This window comes from Lampris incognitus, chromosome 3, assembly GCF_029633865.1.
Source record: "Lampris incognitus isolate fLamInc1 chromosome 3, fLamInc1.hap2, whole genome shotgun sequence".
Classification (NCBI taxonomy): domain Eukaryota; kingdom Metazoa; phylum Chordata; class Actinopteri; order Lampriformes; family Lampridae; genus Lampris; species Lampris incognitus.
Window position 1 is genome coordinate 98,161,640 of NC_079213.1, and position 15,705 is coordinate 98,177,344.

Sequence of the window (15,705 nt, forward strand, 5' to 3'; positions counted from 1 at the left end):
TCCCACAGTCCAAAGACATGCAGGTCAGGTGAATCGGCCATAGTAAATTGTCCCTAGGTGTGAATGTGTGTGTGTGTGTATGTGTGAGCCCTGTGATGGCCTGGCAATCTGTCCAGGATGTCTCCCCACCTGCCGCCCAATGACTGCTGGGATAGGCTCCATAAATAATGTAATGTATTTTTTTTATTCTCATGAAACTAGTTGTTTATTGTGAATAAATACAAAATCTCACATTCTAATTTGAGATTAACTGACTCTTCAAATAAGGAAGACGCTTTCTAATTAGCAGCTGGCTTGATTCCCGAGGGGAATAGTTTTTTCATTTATACAAAGATTCAATGGTCTCCTCCTCTCACGCATCAACACTACCGTCTGGCTCGACTACGTCCACTCCTCTGAGTTGCGGTACAGGTTCCTCTTAAAGCAGCATTTATTTGGCATATGGTTCCTTCACCTGTCCATTTTCCGATCAGCAAATTTTATTTATAACAGCAGAAATGCATGCATTCTCAGGAGGATGCACTAGAAGAAAAGTTTGTCAGTACAAAAATCGGGCACAGCCTGTTCTGAGTACGCATATACTCCTAATGAGAATGAACATTTACTAAAGCACCCTTCAGAAAGCTTTACAAAACTATGTGTGGAAGAGTCTTGATGCATGCTCAGTAATCCAGGTAAGGAAACCCCAGAAAGTTGAATTGGTTCATCTGGACACAACGTTTAGTGGGAGAAACGTTTCGTCAGTCACTTGGACGAGTGATGGAATGTTTTCCCCAATAAAAGTTGTGTCCAGATGAACCGAATCAACTTTCTGTGAACTATCTGTGCAAGTGCATTGATGATGGAGCCAATGGCATCAAGAGTGACTCCCAAAACGTAGTGTAGTAAGAACAGGCTAATTTCCCCCACACACTACTGAAGCACCGTTCAAAAAAAAAACTTGTAAAGTTTCACTCTGCAAGCTTTGTGTAAGCTCAGTACTTGAGGACAGGAGCCTGTTCTGAGTATTTTCTAGCTTTTGAGGGCGTACATTCACAAGCATCAGCGGGGTCAACTACTACCGCTGAGCTTACACAATGCTTGCCCAGTATAACCTGTTTAAAGCCTTTTTACTGTTGCTTCAGCAGTGTATGAGCCTACGAGCCAGTTCTGCGTAGTATTTAAGCTTCAATTACATCATCGATAGTTTGACGGCAACTGATCATTCTCGCTGTGACTTCAGACCGCCAAAACGTATAAGTAGATACTCAATACTATAAATACAGTTAAATCAATGGGGTCATCCGTGACATCAATGCACCCATCAATTATATCATTAGTGACCCTCAAAATCTTTACTGCTCAGAAGTATCCCCAGCTTTCTAAGCTTCGCTTCAGAAAGTTCTAAGTGTTTTGAGCATTTTTATATTTGGGGGTTTCACCCACAATGACATCTTCGCTGATGTATTAATGATATTGCTGATGTCATAAATGATGCCATAAATGCCACCTAAACCTATAGAAATACTCAGAATGGCTGTTGTGCCCCATTGTTTGATGACCAAACTTTTAAGTTATTGCAGCAATACTGCATGGGCATCCTAGCAAAATGATGCATTTCTACTGTTATCAATTAAATTTACTGATTAAAAAATGGGGCAAATGTTAAGGGGTGCCAAATAAATGCAAATGATTTAACTGAAAAATTAACTGGAGAACAGAGGAAACCAGCAACGCAGGAGGAGTACGCAGACGAGCTGGACAGCAACACTGACAACTGAGAGAGGACCATTTACCCTTCAGAGATAAAGCAGAGTCTTATTCGATGAGGGTAAGAGTTTCACATTTTTGTTAGAGTTAATTACTAGTTTCAAGAGAATAGTTAATTCTTTGTCCATTTTGGACTTTCTTCCATCTCTTCTCTTCATGCACACTACCTAACCCAGCTGGCATTAATTAACTGAATTAAAAAAACTCAGACGTGTCTTTGTTTTGGGAAAGACAAAGTTAATGATATAAATTGCCTCATATTAGTAGGCTCAGCTGCCGGTTGTCTGTCTCCTAACATGCCTCCTTCTGCGGAAGACAGAAGACCACATATGTATATATATATATATATATATATATATATATATATATATATATATATATATATATATATATATATATATATATATATAAATATATTCGGTGGATGTCGGACTCCACCAAGGTTGTCCCTTGTCTCCGATTCTGTTTGTGATAGTCATGGACAGGATCTCAAGGCGCAACCAAGGTGAGGAGTGTGTCCATTTTGGGAACCTCAGAACTGGTTTTGTTGGCTTCATCAGAACGCGACCTCCAGCGTGCACTGGGGCGGTTTGTTTGAAAAAAAAACCCCGCTATATATATATATATATATATATATATATATATATGTGTGTGTGTGTGTGTGTGTGTGTGTGAGTGTGTGTATGTACATGTATATGTATGTATATGTATATGTATATGTGTATACACACAAATGTATATACATACACATATATGTATGTATATATACATACTGATATATATGTATCTGTATATATATACGTGTGTGTGTGTGTATATACACACATATACATGTGTATATGTATATGTGTGTGTGTGTGTGTGTGTGTGTGTGTGTGTGTGTGTGTGTGTGTGTGTGTGTGGGTGTGTGTGTGTATATATGTACTGAATGCTGGACCCCTGCAGTGAGGGGGTCCAGGGTTCTGTTATGCTGTGAGGGCATTTTCCTGGCATGGTTTGGGTCCACTTGTCCCCTTAGAGGGAGGGGTCCCTGCAAATCAATGCAAAGTTACTCTGAATAATCACCTTTATCCTATGATGAGACATTTCTATCCTGATGGGAGTGATCTCTTCCAGGATGACAATGCCCCCATCCACAGGGCATGAAGGGGTCACTCACTGAATAGTTTGATGAGGATGAAAATGATGTAAATCATATGCTATTGGCCTTTACAGTCACCAAATCTCAACCCAGTTGAACACCTATGGAGATTTTGGACTGACGTGTCAGACAGCACTCTCCACCACTATCATCAAAACAGCAAATGAGGGAATATACAGTTAGATCCATAAGTATTTGGACAGTGACACAATATTTGTAATTTTGCCCCTGTACACCACCACAGTGGATTTGAAATGAAGTAACCAGTATGTGATTGAAGTGTGGACTTTCAGCTTTAGTTTAAGGGGTTGGACAAAAATCCTGCATTAACCGTTCAGGAATTACAGCCAGTTTTATATATGGTCACCCCATTTTCAGAGGGTCAAAAGTAATTGGACACTTGACTAACACGTGGTTTCATGGACAAGTAAGACCTTTCCCATCATTATTCCATGACAAATTAAGCAGATAAAAGGTCTGGAGTTCATTCCCAGTATTTACATTTGCATTTGGTAGCTGTTCATCAGAACTCTCAACAAGAGGTCCGTATATAGAGGTGTCAATACAAGTGATGGAGGCCATCATTGGGCTGAAAAAGCAAAGGAAATCTAGCAGATGGATAGTAAACACTTCAGGAGTGGCCAAACCAACATTCTGGTACATTCTTAAAAAGAAAGAATGCACTGGCAAACTCAGCAACACCAAAAGGCTTGGAAGACCACGGAGCACATCTACAGTGGATGATCGCAGAATTCTTTCCCTAGTGAAGACAAACACATTCACAACATCTAGTGAAGTCAGAAACACTCTTGGGAGGTAGGGGTACCATTGCCCAAGTCCACAATCAAGAGACGCCTGCATGAAAATAAACACAGGGGGTTTAGGACAAGGTGAAAACCACTGGTGTCACTTAAGAACAGGAAGGCCAGACTAGACTGTGTTTAAAAACATCTAAAAACCTACCCAGTTCTGGAACAAGGTTCTCTGGACAGATGAAGCAACGATTAATTTGTACCAGAAGGATGGGAAGAGGAAAAGTGTGGAGAACAAAAGGAACAGCTCATTATTCTCAGCATACCATATCATCTGTCAGACATGGTGGAGGTAGTGTTATGAAATGGGCATGTATGGTTGCCAGTGGAACTTGGTCATTGGTGTTTATTGATGATGTGACTACTGACAGAAGTAGCAGGATGGATCGTGATGTTTATAAGGATATACTATTTACTCAGATTTAGCTAAATGTCACAAAACCGAGAGGACGGCGCTTCACAGTGCAGATGGATAATGACACAAAACAAGCTGAGAAAGCAACCCAAGAGTCTCTCAAGGCAGAAAAGTGGAATATTAATCAGTGACCAAGTCAGTCACCTGACCTCAACCCAATTGAGCATGCTTTTCACTTGCTGAAGATCAAACTAATGGCCAAAAGACCCACAAACAACCAGCAACTGAAGGCAGCTGCCACTAAGTCTTGGCAGAGCATTTCAAAGGAGGAAACTCAGAATTGGAAAATGTCGATGGGTTCCAGACTTCAGACAGTCATTGACTGCAAAGGATTTTCCACCAAACGTTAAATATAATTGTTATAATCACAGTGATGTTTGTTTTTCCAATTACTTTTGAGCCTCTGAAAATGGGGTGACCCTGTAGATCCATGGCTGTAATTCCTGAACAGTTAATGCCATATTTTTATCCAACCCCTTAAGTTAAAGCTGAAAGTCTACTCTTCTATCACATCTTAAATGCTTCATGTCAAATCCACTGTGGTGATGTACAGGGGCAAAATTACAAATATTGGGTAACTATCCAAATACTTACGGACCTAACTGTATTTTAGAAGAATGGTGTTCATCCCTCCAGTAGAGTTCAGAGACTTGTGGAATCTATGACAAGGAGCATTGAAGCTGTTCTGGAGGCCCAACACCTTAATAAGACACTTTATGTTGGTTTTTAGCTTGGCGCATTATTCGGTCTATGGGGTACCCCTACCGATTACTCAATACCCACGCACTGGTGCACAAGGCACAACAGCAGTAGGCCAAACCTAGATGTAATAGGGATGTATTTAAAATGTCTTATTTTTCAATTAACAGTTGCTCCAGGGTTTCACTGGGTCAAATCTGATCAAGATATTTTTTTTCAAGTCTGAGGTTTATGCTTTCAAGTCTCAAGTCCCAAGTCTACAACTCTGTTCAATTTGCAGGTATGCAGTGTGGCATATGAGGGCGAGGGCATTGTATGTGTTATATGTTTATTTTCAAATGATTGCTCCCTCTCTCTTTCTGTCTCTCATTTGTTCTCTCTCTCTCTCTCTCTCTCTCTCTCTCTCTCTCTCTCTCTCTCTCTCTCTCTCTCTCTCTCTCTCTCTCTCTCTCTCTCTCTCTCTCTCTCTCTCTTTCTGTCTCACTTGTTCTGTGTGTGTGTGTGTGTGTGTGTGTGTACTCCCAGATGTGCAGATGTATGTGTGTAACAGGGAACACTATGGCTTCCTACCTGTTCCTCTGAAGGCGCAGCAGAATGTCATCGATGAGAGCGAGAGCTTTATACACACCATCACAGAGGCCTTGAGTAAGTTCTCTCTCTCTCTCTCTCTCTCTCTCTCTCTCTCTCTCTCTCTCTCTCTCTCTCTCTCTCTCTCTCTCTCTCTCTCTCTCTCCTCTCTCTCTCTCTCTCTCTCTCTCTCTCCACACAAACTTCCCAAACAGTCCCCGGGCTCGACTCTATCTGGTGTGTATTTGTCACTCTTTCTCATTGACTTATCATCATGTGAATGCCTTTGAAGCACCGAGCTCGCCACCATCTCATTGAACCCCACTACCCCCATACTTTCCCTCCCCCTCTCCTCTCTGTTTGTATCTCCCTACATTACATCCCTCTCATTTCCTCTCCCTTCCAGCCTTTTTCCTCTTTCCTTGTCTTCTCTTTTTACACGAGAGTGATAAATAAACTACTGCAGTCCAGAGGACATTCTGTAATAATATATAAATCCCGTTTTCTGCTATTCTAACCATTCAGCCCCCTCCCCCCTTCTTCTCTCTGCCAACAGTTGACCACAATATTGATCCTTCTCAGCACCTGTACACTCCACCAGCACAGCAGGATAAGATAGGCTTTGACGAGGTGAGTCAACCTTATGCCCAAAATCTACAAATGAAATTGGGAAATTATTGATAATGTAGTGAATTCAGGGGGCAGCTGGGAATCCGCCGCAGCTGGGAACTGAACCCGGGTAGCCCACACCACGGGTGACTGCACTAACCAGTCAACTAAAGGGTCGGACCCGTTAGCCAAGAGCTAACAAGTCTACACATCCGTGGTCGTTACCATAACAACGGGTGATATTTCATCTTTGGACACATGAAGAGCATGGCATGTGCCCCCGTGAAGCTCTGAGCCGGCCTGTCATAGCTGGTCATAAGATGACAAGAGTGTGGTTGGGCATCCTTTGGAAATATAAGAAAACACATTGTCATGGTGGCTCTATGGGCCAGACAACACAGGACTGGAAACAGATCGCTAATGTGTTTCCAGTGTATGTGCTTGGTGAGCGAGATGTTTGTGCAGCCATTTGGGCATGCTGAATCCAGATATTGATAAATACATCCATTAATGTCACTGTAATGGAAAAATACAAACTCATACAAGTTCTGCTGTAACCTTGGTACTGAGACAAATAAGTGCTTCTTCTCACAGAAGAACAAGGATGAACGGAGCACCTATGCTAGTATGTGACCTTTCCATGGCAAGAGAAGAAGAGCTGATACCAGATAAAGGGAACGACTCCCTTCGGTATCAGCAGAAAACCACATTCCACCCTGATATGCAAGTTGTTTGTCTCACCCTATGAAAAATCATGTTAACTGATGCTCTGGACTCACTCTTGCCTCGGTGAGCTTGAGTCCACTTAAGTGTTTTTTTTTCTGTGAATTAACCTTACTCGGAGAGACAAGACTGACTATTTTCTTTTTATCACAAAGTTTGCCACCTCAAACCGCCGACAATGCCAAGTTTGAGGTGGCAAACTTTGTGATAAAAAGAAAATGAGAAATAAAAATACTAAATACCCATACATAATAATAATATTATAATAATGAATAACTATAATAATATTATATCATATTATAATAAAAATAAACAAATAAATAATACATAATAATAAAAAATAGAAATAAAAAAGAAAAGAAAAATGAAGAGAAAAGAAAAGCCTGTACAAGTTTGTATTTTCCCATTACAGTCTCCCATTTTACCTGCATTTTTTCCCCAGGGACTTGTTTTGTCTTCGTACATCTTCTGTCTGTTCTTTCTATTTTTTCTCTCTCTCGCTATCAGGCAGACAGATACACCATCAAATACAAGCGACGTCACTGTTTACATACGCTTGCATGTAAATTTTGTTTGAACCATCTACGCAAACATTCATTCTGAGTTTTACTATGCTCTCCCCGACATGCCGACCACGTGGCGTTTGTCTCCATGTCTGCTGTTTGAATGACAAGATCTTCCTGATCAACCTGAAGCGGCGGGTGGAGAGGAGGACCAGGATGCTGAAGACAATGGCCTCGCTGGGTCTGCTCATTACACTGACAGATGCAGTGGACGGCAAGTACGTTACACACACACACACACACACACACACACACACACACACACACACTCCGTCTCACCACACGTCTCTGATGGTCATGTTGTGATAGTGAGAGAAAAAATAAAAGGAAAAATGCTGAACAACAGCTGACTCTGCTAAACTCTGATTCCCGGATAACAATTTGGGGCAAGTTCAGTCTTCTCTCTTCTCTATCTCACGTCTGTCTCTCACGTTTTTCCATAACATGCAAGTCCAAACATCCTGTCCTAACCGGCTGAACAGTGAGTTGGTATTTGCAGTGATAAACCTGTCTTACTTTCCTCACTTTGGGTTTACTTTAATCCTCTGGCGAGGCTCCCCTAATCCCACTCCCAGCCTTTGCATGTCTGGCGCTAGTGTATTACTTATTACCACTTACACAGTGGGACTTTGCTGTACTTTACTGCAATTGTTGTGTCCTCATTAACTCCTGACATTTCTGTAAGTATAAAAACATGGACACCCAAGGCGTCCGGGTGGCCCGGCGGGCTATTCTCTTGCCTACCAACACAGGGATCGCTGGTTCGAATCCCCGTGTTACCTCCGGCTTGGTCGGGCGTCTTTACAGACACAATTAGCCGTGTCTGCGGGTGGGGAAGCCGGATGTGGGTATGTGTCCTGGTTGCTGCACTAGCGCCTCCTCTGGTCGGTCGGGGCACCTGTTCAGGGGGGAGGGGGAACTGGGGGGAATAAAGTGATCCTCCCACGCGCTATGTCCCTCTGGTGAAACTCCTCACCGTCAGGTGAAAAGAAGCGGCTGACGACTCCACATGTATCAGAGGAGGCATGTGGTAGTCTGCAGCCCTCCCCGGATCAACAGAGGGGGTGGAACAGCGACTGGGACAGCTCGGAAGAGCGGGGCAATTGGCCAAGTATAACTGGGGAGAAAAAGGGGGAAATATCCACACACAAAAAAAGAAAAGAAAAAAAACACGGACAACCCCGTCCCTCACTCCTCTCTATCTCCTCTTCTTTCCTGATGTTCCCCTCTTGCAGAGCTCTCAATACATCCCAACTGCAAGCACTGGGAATAGAGATGATGCCGGACTATAAGGACCCGTACTCCGGCAGAGTACTGACCAGAGGGGAGATCGGCTGCTTCCTCAGCCATCATTCCACATGGATTCAGGTGAAGATGGCTGACTAACATACTTATTAATAATCAGTGCACAGGGAGACAGCGCATCAAACCGAAAGCCCAGCCCAGGTGAAGGGCCCTCCTTTAGAAGGGCACTACATCCTGAACAATGCTGGAAGTGCTTGACATTTAGATTACCATGGGCTTGGAAGAGGTTACAGTACTGTGAGCTGAATATAATCAGTCAAAGTCAAATTTATTTATAGAGCATATTTAAAAACAACCTACATTGACCAAAGTGCTATACAGACCAGTGGCGGCTGGTGCTAAAAATTTGGGGGGTGGGTGGGCGCAATTTACCTTGGCACAGCACACCTGACAGCTGCTTTAATGTCCACACAGTCAGAGTTATTAAGAAGGACAATGGAGCCTATAGATTTTATCAGGGTTCGTAGACGGTGGATGATTGACAGTCGAGACGAGGTGTCCTGGTGGGTGTGAACATGATTGACAGCCACGAGAACTGTCCAATCACATTAGATCAAAAACCATTAACACAATACCAATTCGCTGCCAATAAAAATGGGAGTGTCTGGGGTGCACAGAACTGCGCCCCCATGGAAACTCTGAAGAAACCAATCAGACAGCTGCCTCAGGTCACCTGCTCGCCATAAGTTTGAGGGCTTACATAAGGTATCGTTTGGCCAGCGCCCCTCACCCAGGAAGTAAATGTATTCAGACAGAAATCAACCAAACACCATTTGGAACCAGTATTTAATGGCTGCTGACAGGCGCTCACAGACTGAAAAACACTTTTATTTAATAATTATTTGCATTATACAACTAAATTATATTTAACATGTTTCAGTAGATGTTCATCTCTTGATATTTGAAGGCCCTGTACTGGCCAGCTGCCACTGGTACAGACCAGAGCAGGTAGCTAAAACACCAATACAAGAAACACTAAGATAGACGACAAGGCACATAGCTCATAAGCACCAATAAACAACACATGGACATAGGCACAACCCAGAAATCAGCCACATCAGGAGGATGCAAATGCTAGAGAATAAAAGGAAGTTTTGAGCCGGGACGATAGAGGAGGCAGATATGATATGGATGGGAATGCTGTTCCAGAGTCTGGTACCTGCAACCGCTAAGGCACGGTCACCCCTGAGCTTTGTCCTTTCTAAATACATGTCTTATTTATTTATTTGTTTTTGTTTAATTAATTATTTGTGTTCCCCAGGTGGTGGAGCGTGGGCTCCAGAGCATTCTTGTCCTGGAGGATGATGTGAGGCTCGAGCCCAGGTTTAAACGACGGCTGAAGGCCATCATGGACGACATAGAGAAAGCCCAGCTGGACTGGGACCTCATGTAATAATAATACACAGTCACAGAGATTGTTACACACACACAAACGCACACACACACTCATATGTATGATATAGTATATAATATATTATATAACATATTTGGTTTGACATTGTTTGACATGTATGGAGGTGTGTTATAATTATTCTTTCATATATTCATTATTTTATTGCTGTTGTTTCTTATGTTCTCTAGTGTCTTGTAAGCCCGTCCAGGCTGGCCACCTTTTGGTGCATGACACTGAAAAATAAATCACTTACTTACTTACATATACACACTTGCACCTTGATGTCAGGACTCGTGCTATTTCAGAGTTTTAACTCTTGCCTTGTTTCTGGGACCGGCTCCAGCCCCCTTGGTTTTAGATAAACATTTTTATTTTGGTCAAATATTTACTGCAGACTGACGTGTTCTTGAATCTGTGCTTCAGCATCTGTCCACCTATGTGAAAATGGAGTAATAGTAAAACCACAGATAGATAGATAGATAGATAGATAGGTACACAGTAATTACAAGAAATGTAAAAAAAAATTATATATATATATATATATATATATATATATATATATATATGTATATTAAACATTGTTTAAAGAAACACTCAATGGCAGGGAAAGTGCTCAACAAACAAGGAGCAAAAATAATCCAGTTAGTCAAGTAAATTATTTAAGAGACAGTACTACAAGCCTGTTTCATGCCATAAGCAATCATCAGCTGTCAATAAAGCTACTCGAGGAAAGGACACACCATTTACTGCCTCGTCTTGCACATCACGTGCACAACGTCCAGTGGGGAAGGGAGACGTGCAACTTTCAAAAATTCAAAAACACGTGATCGCTAAGGGTCCAATACGGGGGGGGGTTGTCTATTGTTATGATTTATTTATAATTACAAAATAGGTGCTTCTATCTCTGTCTGCCACTGCTGGCCAATTCATTCCTGTTATTCAATGGGGACATTTCTGGTTTGCAAATGATAAAATATTTTTCAGTTAGACACAGATTGCACATATTTGTTGAATGTTCGGCATGCAGCTGCAACTAATTAGTGGAGTTCCATCAAAATTAGTTACAGCTACATGCCTAACATTCAACAAATAATATCGTCCCACAACACAAGAATCATGAACAAATCAATGACACCTTCATCAGAACCGGACATCCCCAACTGCAACTGCCGTGTGAGCGACTCGTGCCCCCTTGAAAGAAAATGCCAGGAGGGAGTTATCTACCAAGCTACGGTGACGAGGTGACAATGGCAAAATAGAAACATACGTCGGTCTAACAGAGGAAACATTCAACAAGAGGTTTAATGCACACGTGTAGCTTTAGAAACAACCATTTAAAGAATTTAAGATCTTTAAGCCGTTATATTTGGTCATTGGCGGACAGAAACATTAATTATTCAACTACCTGGAAAATCCTCAAAGAACAGGGCATATTCAGCCAGCAGTAAAATGTGCAATATATGTCTAACTGAAAAATACTTCATCATTTGCAAACCAGAAATGTCCGCACTGAATAACAGGAATGAATTGGCCAGCAGTCGCAGAAATAGATATAAGCACCTATTTTGTAATTACAAATAAATCATGACAATAGACAAATACCCCCCCCCCCCATTGGACTGTTAGCGATCACGTGTTTTTGAATTTTTGAATGTCGCACCTCTCCCTTCCCCATTGGACGTTGTGCACGTGATGTGCATGACGAGGCAGTAAATGGTATGTCCTTCCCCGAGTAGCTTTATTGACAGCTGATGATTGCTTATGGCATGAAACAGGCGTGTACTGTCGCAAATAATTTACCTGACTCACTGGATTATATATATAGACACCAAGGTGGTGCAGTGGTTAGCACGGTCACCTCACATCAAGAAGGTCCTGGGTTGGAACCCCGGGGTGGTCCAACCTTGGGGGTCATCCCGGGTTGTCCTCTGTGTGGAGTTTGCATGTTCTCCCCGTGTCTGCGTGGGTTTCCTCCAGTTTTCTCCTCCAGTCCAAGGTCAGGTGAATCGGCCATACTAAATTGTCCCTAGGTGCCAGCATGCCCACGACTCTGAGTAGGATAAGCGGTTTGAATAATGGATGGATGGAGATATATATATATATATATATATATATATACGTACACACACACACTGAACAATAATATAAACGCAACGCTTGTTTTTGCTCCAATTTTTCATGAGCTGAAATCAAAGATCTAAGACTGTGTACAGAAAAGGCCTATTTCTCTCAAATTTTGTTGAAATCTGTGTTAGTGAGCACTTCTCCTTTGCCGAGATAATCCATCCACCTGACAGGTGTGGCATATGAAGATGCTGATTAGACAGTATGATTATTGGACAGGTGTGTCTTAGGCTGGTCACAATAAAAGGACACTCTAAAATGTGCAGTTTTATCTTGAAAAGAGACATTTATTAGGCACTGAACTATGGATTTCACAGATATGGGGGGCAGAATACCCAGTCAGGTATCTGGTGTGACCACCATTTGCCTCATGCAGTACAACACATCTCCTTTGCATAGAGTTGATCAGGTCGTTGATTGTGGCTGTGGGATGTTGGTCCACTCCTCTTCCATGGCTGTGCAAAGTTGTTGGATGTGGCGCAGGAACTGGAACACGCTGTCGTATACGCCGATCCAGAGCATCCCAAACATGCTCAACGGGGGACATGTCGCGGTGAGTATGCAGGCCATGCAAGAACTGGGATGTTTTCAGCTTCCAGGAATTGCAACATGGGGCCGTGCACTATCATACTGCAACATGATGTGATGGTGGTGGATGAATGACACAACAATGAGCCTCAGGATCTCGTCATGGCATCTCTGTGCATTCAAAATACCATCAATAAAATGCACCTGTGTTCGTTGTCCATCGTATATGCCTGCCCATACCATAACCCCCACCCGCCACCATGGGCCACTCTATTCACAACGTTGACATCAGCAAACCTACATGCCGTACACGCTGTCTGCCGTCTGCCCGGTACAGTGAAAACTGGGATTCATCTGGGAACGAGAACACTTCTCCAAGGCTGCCAGACGCCATCGAAGGCGAGCATTTGCCCACACAAGTTGGTTACGACGACGAACTGAAGTCAGGGTCAAGACCGCCCGCGTGAGGGCGCATGAGCATGCAGATGAGCTTCCCTGAGACGGTTTCTGACAGTTTGTGCAGAAATTCTTTGGTTATGCAAACCCACTGTTGCATCAGCCGTCCGAGTGGCTGGTCTCAGACAATCTTGCAGGTGAAGATGCCGGATGTGGAGGTCCTGGGCTGGCGTGGTTACACGTGGTCTGCGGTTGTGAGGGCGGTTGGATGTACTGCCAAATTCTCGGGAACGACTTTGGAGACGGCTTATGGTAGAGAACTGAACATTCAATTCATGGGCAACAGCTCTGGTGGACATTCCTGCAGTCAGCATGCCAACTGCACGCTCCCCCAAAACTTGCGACATCTGTGGCATTCGTGCTGTGTAATAAAACTGCACATTTAGGGTGGCTTTTTTATTGTGACAGCGTAAGGCACACCTGTGCAATAATCCTGCTGTCTAATCAGCATCTTGATATGCCACACCTGTCAGGTGGATAGATTATCTCGGCAAAGGAGGAAGTGCTCACTAACGACAGATTTAAACAATTTGTGAACAACATTTGAGAGAAATGGGCCTTTTGTGTGCATAGAAAACGTCTCAGATCTTTGATTTTAACGTCATGAAAAACTGGAGCAAAAACAAAAGTGTTGCGTTTATATTTTTGTTCCGTGTCTACATGGTGGTATTGGGTGCTGGAGTCAGGGGTCAGGGGTCAAGCTGCAGAGTGTCGGGGGGGGGGGGGGGGGTTGAGTGTTCTAATGACACTGGGGAAGAAACTGAGTGAAACAGGAAGTCCTTGTGTTGGATGACTTGAAATGTTTTCCTGAACACAAACGTGAAGAAAAAGAGCACAAGATTTTTATTTATTTTTTTTACATTGTTTTCCTAGCCGTTATATTTTCCCATGTGACTCCTCAGTTTGACAGTTGGCTTTCCCCTCCCTCGTCTCTGTCTGTCTCCAGCTACGTGGGGCGTAAGCGCATGCAGGTGGCTCAGCCGGAGCGCTCGTGTGGACGGCGTGAATAACCTGGTGGTGGCCGACTACTCCTACTGGACGCTCGGCTACGCGCTCTCACAGCAGGGCGCCAGGCAAGCTGCTGGCCGCCGAGCCGTTCACCAGGATGCTTCCCGTTGACGAGTTCCTGCCCGTCATGTTCAACAAACACCACCAAGTCAGTCGCTGTCCGGCTCCTCTGTCCCTCAGGCTTTATTTTTTCAGTATGGAGTATCGCACTAAAAGCACGGTCCTTTCTAGTAAACACAAAAAACAAAAAACAAAACAGCATAGCTGCGCCTGCCAGCCAGCAAGGCCGGGTTGCGAGGCTCCATTTGGGCCGTAAATCTCGGTATATACAGACACCTTGCAGCGCTCACAGAGACGGGGTTGTCCATAACGCCGGCAAAGGCAGACGCAGACACACACTTTTAGACAACATAGTGGATGGACGGCCAAACGAATATTTAACCAGAGCGGCAAATAGGTTAGTGCAGGTGCACTGCTCTCTTATGTCAGAATGAGCCGGATAATTCACATTTTAAAAATAGGCATGAAGTTGCAGAGAGAAATAGCTGCAACCTCTGCAGCGCTGCTCTCTGAGGGAAAGCCGAATGCACAGCCAATGCAACAGCGAGAGACACGATGACTCCTGCAGACAGGTTTACATGGTTTATGTCCCCTGTACAATGTTCCCAGCTGTGGATATTTGGGTTTTTTTTTCTGTTTCTAAACTTAATAATAGACCGGAATAGCGTTTTGGTGGTAGACCCCCCCCCCCTCGCCCGCCCGGTTCAACTCAGTCTACACACATCTCTGTTCATTTCCTCTGCTGTTTTTCTTGCCAGCCCTTTTTTTTACATGCAATCTATCCTCACCTCCACTCCTTCTCTACTTCCCTCTTGCCCGGTCTCTCTCCACCTCCTGTACTTCGCACCCTTTTCTTTTTCTCTCAAGCACCACCCCCCCTCTTCTGTGCTCCCCTTGCACAAACAGGACACAGATTGTTCTTGGGGTTCAATGGGTACGGTGTCCTGCACAGGACACACAATGCCCGCCTTTCTCTCTCCGTCCTCCATTGGTTATTCCTGCCTTGCCCCGTTATTCAGCTCTCTCCCTCCCTCCCTCCCTCCCTCCTCTCTCTTCTCTCTCTCTGCTCTCTCTCTCTCTCTCTCTCTCTCTCTCTCTCTCTCTCTCTCTCTCTCTCTCTCTCTCTCTCTCTCCTCACTCTCTCTCTCTCTCTTTCAACCTTTCTCTCTGCACCTGGTGCCCAGCTCTCACCCTCTCCCGACCCTCCTTTCTTTCTGCATGCACGTCACACTTTTTCACCTCTTCTATTCAACATCCACCCCCCTCGCTGTCTCACTCTCCTCAACAGACCCTCTCGCTTTTCCTTGCATCCACTTTGTCCCTGTCTCACCCTCTTCCTTCTCCTCTGCCTTCATGGCCTTTCATTCTCTCCCTCTCCCTCTCCGCCCTCTCGTTCTCTGCCTCTCACAGGAATGTGGGGCCTGCGTGGCTCCTCTTCCTGCTGGTGTGGAGGGGGGACAGGATTCCATTGATAGAGGCCTGTGTGTGGGGGGTGGGGGTGGACATGGGACAGGGGGAAACTCTGTGTCGGTGTGTGTGTGTGTGTGTGTGTG

At 44.0% G+C, this 15,705-nt stretch overlaps 1 protein-coding gene across 1 annotated transcript in view; it reads left to right on the forward strand.

Moving 5' to 3' along the window:
• The window catches only part of colgalt2b (collagen beta(1-O)galactosyltransferase 2b), a 44,923-nt gene that overhangs the window by 25,571 nt on the left and 3,647 nt on the right, over nt 1–15,705 (forward strand). Inside the window, 8 exon segments of the mRNA XM_056277097.1 lie at nt 5,342–5,461; nt 5,940–6,013; nt 7,390–7,496; nt 8,514–8,646; nt 9,845–9,972; nt 14,031–14,076; nt 14,078–14,158; nt 14,160–14,263. Of these exon segments, the coding sequence (XP_056133072.1) occupies nt 5,342–5,461; nt 5,940–6,013; nt 7,390–7,496; nt 8,514–8,646; nt 9,845–9,972; nt 14,031–14,076; nt 14,078–14,158; nt 14,160–14,263 (793 nt within the window).